At 46.2% G+C, this 4,978-nt stretch overlaps 1 protein-coding gene across 6 annotated transcripts in view; it reads left to right on the top strand.

Moving 5' to 3' along the window:
* The first annotated feature begins 1,420 nt into the window (after positions 1 to 1,420).
* CENPJ (centromere protein J) overlaps positions 1,421 to 4,978 on the top strand; it is a 38,670-nt gene continuing 35,112 nt past the window's right edge. For 4 of the 6 annotated variants that reach the window (XM_010851160.1, XM_010851159.1, XM_010851161.1 and 1 more), the window contains exon 1: positions 1,421 to 2,743. In XM_010851160.1, coding sequence (XP_010849462.1) covers positions 2,309 to 2,743 — 435 coding nt within the window. In that variant the 5' untranslated portion in view covers positions 1,421 to 2,308. Of the gene's footprint in view, positions 2,842 to 4,978 lie in introns of all 6 variants that reach the window. The other 2 variants (XM_010851162.1, XM_010851163.1) reach the window with 2 other exon arrangements.

Genomic DNA, 4,978 nt, shown 5'->3' with positions numbered 1-4,978 from the left:
CTTTGGAGCCTGGTGGGCTGCCGTCTATGGGGTCGTAGAGTTGGACACTACTGCATCGACTTAGCAGGCAGGTCTTGGTTGCAGCATGTGGATTCTTTTAGTTGTGGCATGTGGGATCTAGTTCCCTGACCAGGGATTGATCTGGGCTCCCTGCAGTTAGGAGCATGGAGTCTTAGCCATTGGATCACCAGGGAAGTCCCTGTTTTTTAAAATTATCTTTAACTCAGTGGTAGTGTAATAGGAAAGAACTTTCATAGTCTATTACAAGTTAATCACTAAAAAGATGTTGCCTACCAGCTTCAGTCAGTTCAGTCGCTCAGTTGTGTCTGACTCCGAGCAACCCCAAGGACTGAAGCATGCCAGACTTCCCTGTCCATCACCAACTCCTGGAGGTTGCTCAAACTCATGTCCATCGAGTCAGTGAAGCCATCCAACCATCTCATCCTCTGTCATACTCTTCTCCTCCTACCTTTTATCTTTCCCAGCATCAGGGTCTTTTCCAATGAGTCAGTTCTTCACATCAGTTGGCCGAAGTACTGGAGTTTCAGCTTCAGCATCAGTCCTTCCAATGAATATTTAGGACTTATTTCCTTTAGGATGGACTGGTTGACTCTCCTTGCAATCCAAGGGACTCTTGAGAGTCTTCTCCAACACCACAGTTCAAAAGCATCAATTCTTTGGTGCTCAGCTTTCTTTATGGTCCAACTCTCACATCCATACATGACTACTGGCAAAAACCATAGCTCTGACTAGATGTACCTTTGTTGGCAAAGTAATATCTCTGCTTTTTAATTTGCTGTCTACGTTGGTCATAGTTTTTCTTCCAAGGAGCAAGAAAATTTTAATTTTAATTTCATGGCTGCAGTCACCATCTGCAGTCATTTTGGAGCCCAAGAAAATAAAGTCTGTCACTGTTTCCTCATCTATTTGCCATGAAGTGATGGGGCTGGATGCCATGATCTTAGTTTTTTGAACACTGAGTTTCAAACCAGCTTTTTCACTCTCTTTCACTTTCATCAAGAGGTTCTTCAGTTCCTCTTCGCTTTCTGCCATAAGGTTATTATCTGCAGATCTGTGCATCTGCACATCTGAGGTTATTGGTTTTTCTACCGGCAATCTTGATTCCAGCTTATGCTTCATCCAGCCCAGCGTTTCGCATGATGTACTCTGCATACAGCCTTGATGTACTCCCTTTCCAATTTGTACTCCCTTTCCAGTCCTTTGTTCCATGTCCTGTTCTAACTGTTGCTTCTTGACTTGCATAGCGGTTTCTCAGGAGGCAGGTAAGGTGGTCAGTCTGGTATTCCCATCTCTTGAAGAATTTTCCAGTTTGCTGTGATCCACACAAAGGCTTTGGTGTAGTCAATAAAGCAGAAGTAGATGCTTTTCTGGAACTCTCTTGCTTTTTCTATGATCCAACAAGATGTTGGCAATTTGATCTCTGGTTCCTCTGCCTATCAGCTTAAATTATACATAATGACTCATCTCTAGGAACACTGCCTTCCAGGTAATTGGTATTAAGCTAAAATACCTTTGTTTAGCTAAAGTACCTTTGTTTTTGTAGAACTCGTACCAAATATATATTTTCCCCAATTTCAAGCTTCCTGACTAGAAACATCCTGACCAGGCCCAGCTCTGAATGACTGCATGAAAGAAGAAATTAACACATCTCCTCCAGATGCTGAGGGGAACCAGGAGTAGGTGACTTTACCGCTCTGCCCTGCCTCTGGAGGCTTTTAGTGCAAAAGAAGTTGGAAGTCTAACTCTGCCAAGATGGTTCTTTACGGGCCCAAGTACACCATTTTCTCTGTTTTCTGGCTTTTGGAATAAAGTTATCATTCCTTGCCCCAACAACTGTCCATTACTGCCCTGTCCTGTCCTGCAGGGCCAGCAGTAGGCGCTAGTTTGTTTTCTTATACCGGTTATTACAAATGGCACTTGTTTTGATTTCTTTCCCTGGAGAAGGAAATGGCAACCCATTCCAGTACTCTTGCCTAGAAAATTCCATGGATGGAGCAGCCTGGTGGGCTACAGTCCATGGGGTCGCAAAGAGTTGGACACTTTAAATATTTATAAACAGGCACAAAGCCCAAGTTGTGTACACAATGCTACCTTGCATTGCTGAGTCCGCTTCTATGCAGCATTCTGCAATGGCAATTAAGAAAACAGTTTTCGAGCTTTGCACGCCAGTGTTCAAAATACTTATTTTCAACACTGCGCACACGGCCAATTACGCATTAGGCAGCAAAGACAAGCGATAAAGACAAGCAGTTAATTCATCACAAGGTTGTCTCTGCCATGAAATAGTATGGCTGACTGCCTTTACTCGGTCCCGCCTGGCAAAGACAACAAAACTCTAAGAAATCTAGGCAGAAAGGCTTCCTCCACCGATCAGAGCATCCGCAGCCTCATGTTTCCGGGGACGAGGAGACTCACTTCTCGCGAGAGCGCCAGCGAAGCTTTCAAAGGCCAAGGGAGAGGGTCGCTCGGCCCCGGAAGTGCTCTGCAGCAGCCATCTCCCCGCTGTTTAGCAGCCCACTACTCCGGCCCCGAGCCCACGCCTGGGCGGAAGGTGCCAGGCCGCGAGCTCCCACTAACGGGTGTCTTCCGGGCTTCTCTGGGAGTTGTAGTTTGCGTGTGTCCGACGGCGCGCTCGCGCAAGCGCAGGGGGACTGAAGGAACTACAGTTTCCAGGAGCCTTTGGGTCTGCGGGCGGAGCGGCGGCGGCAGTGGCGGGTGGTTTGTAAGTGCAGCGTCTCCCCTGCTCCGGCTCTGGCTTGAGAGGCCTGAGGAGCCCCGGCTCCGAGCGGGACTTCTCGTGGGGAGGGACTTAAGGAGCTGGTTAGTTTGCCGTCCTGAATCCAAGCGGGCCGGCGGTGCGCGGAGGGACCGGCTCGGCCAGTGGGGGCGCGCCACTGGGCGCGGAGGGGCCGTGCAGGGTGCCCTGTTCGCGGTTATTCAAAGCTGTGGGTTTGAAGATTTGCTGTGGGTCGGTGGGTTTCAATGACGTGTTCTTTGGGAGACCGGAAATTCACCTCCCTAAGGAACAAATTGGTTTTCAAGACCTGAGGGTGGGTTTGAATTGTTTGCGTCTACATTTTCTGCTTCGCGTTGCCGAGAATTTAACTCCTCCCCCGGTGCTTTAAAGAAAGCTTGTGTAGCAGTTTTTGGAGGTCTTAAGGCTGTCTGTTCGTTTCACACAGATTTTGATAATAGGAAAATCCGAGTTCACATGCTGATAGTCCTAGGCATTTTGCTGAGTATGCTCCCTTTACCAAGGCCTTAGTATCAATAATAAATAACAGGTTATGCTGAAAAAACAGGATTTCTGTGCATCATGCTGACAGTAAATATACTTTCAGGATCATCGTAATGAAATTGAAATGGAGCAGTGGAGGTTTCTTTTATAGGTGGAGGAAAGATGTATTACCCAAAGCGGGGTCCACCTGCTCACTGCTCAAAGCCAATAAAGAGGCAAGTTTTGTGGAAAGAAGACAGGACCTTACCCACCCCCTCTCCATTAGGTGGATGGAGGCACCTACATGGAGAAACAGCACAGTTGGCTCTGACAGTCATTTTGAAATCCGTCATGACGGTCCTCTGATTGGGGTCATCTTGTTTGTTTTAAGTACAGTTAATCTTCAGTTTCAGAGTCGGTTTGTTCACATTTTTCTCAAGGCCAGGTCTCAGAATTGTAGCAGCTGTGTCATGGCTAGTGTCTGGTTGGTCATCATGGAGTTAACGTCTTCCACCTGGTGGGAGTTTCAGTCTCTCCAAGACCGCTCACCCGAATGGCTCGCAATATTATCACTAACCCATGACAAGGAACTACAGGGCCTTGATTTTGCTTAATGACTTAAGCTGTTACTGTTTTGTCCTGTTTGCTTTTCTTTACTTCTGCTTTTCCTTCCTTCTCTGATTGAACTTATTCTTTGGCTGAAGTTTTTCCACAGACAAAAGGCAGGCTGAGGACTCCTGGGCAAGGATCACAGGGTGTTTCAGATGCAGACGCCTGAGTGTTGCATCACAATGGTGATGCCCCTTATCAGTGCATCTAGACAAGTCTCAGAGGGAAAATGCACTTGTCAGTCTGGGAGGAAAATTTTCTAGCCTTTTTTTTTTTTTTTTAATAAAATTTGAGTATAGTTAATTTACAGTGTTGTGTTTCAAGTGAATAGAAAAGTGATTCAGTTATATATACGTACATATTCCTTTTCAGGTTGTTTTCCTTTCTAGGTTATTACAAGATAGTGTAGTTCCCTGTGCTATACTGTAGATCCTTGTTTACCTGTTTTATGTGTAGTCGTGTGTATCTGTTAATCCTCATTTCACTTCAGTCGCTCAGTCCTGTTGGACTCTGTGACCCCGTGGACTGCAGCACACCAGGCCTCCCTGTCCATCACCAACTCCCAGAGTATACCCAAACTCATGTCCATTGAGTTAGTGAGGCCATCTAACCATCTCATCCTCTGTCAGCCCCTTCTCCTCCTACCTTCAATCTTTCCCAGCATCAGGGTCTTTTCACATGAGTCAGTTCTTCACATCAGGTGGCCAAAGTATTGGAGTTTCAGCTTCAGCACCAGTCCTTCCAATGAATATTCAAGACTGATTTCCTTTAGGATGAACTGGTTGGGTCTCCTTGCTGTTCAAGGGACTCTCAAGAATCTTCTCCAACAGCACAGTTCAGAAACGTCAATTCTTTGGCACTCAGCTTTCTTTATAGTCCAACTCTCACATCCATATGTGACTACTGGAAAAACCATAGCTTTGACTAGATGTACCTTTGTTAGCAAAGTAGTGTCTTTGCTTTTTAATATGCTGTCTAGGTTGGTCATAACTTTTCTTCCAGGGAGCAATCATCTTTTAATTTCATGGCTGCAGTCACCATCTGCAGTGAGTTTGGAGCCCCCCAAAATAAAGTCTGCCACTGTTGCCACTGTTTCCCCATCTATTTGCCATGAAGTGAGGGGACCAGATG

Source organism: Bison bison, unplaced genomic scaffold, assembly GCF_000754665.1.
Source record: "Bison bison bison isolate TAMUID 2011002044 unplaced genomic scaffold, Bison_UMD1.0 scf7180017864299, whole genome shotgun sequence".
NCBI lineage: Eukaryota > Metazoa > Chordata > Mammalia > Artiodactyla > Bovidae > Bison > Bison bison.
Note: the sequence above shows the minus strand (reverse complement) of the source record. Positions and strands in the feature narration are given on the sequence as shown.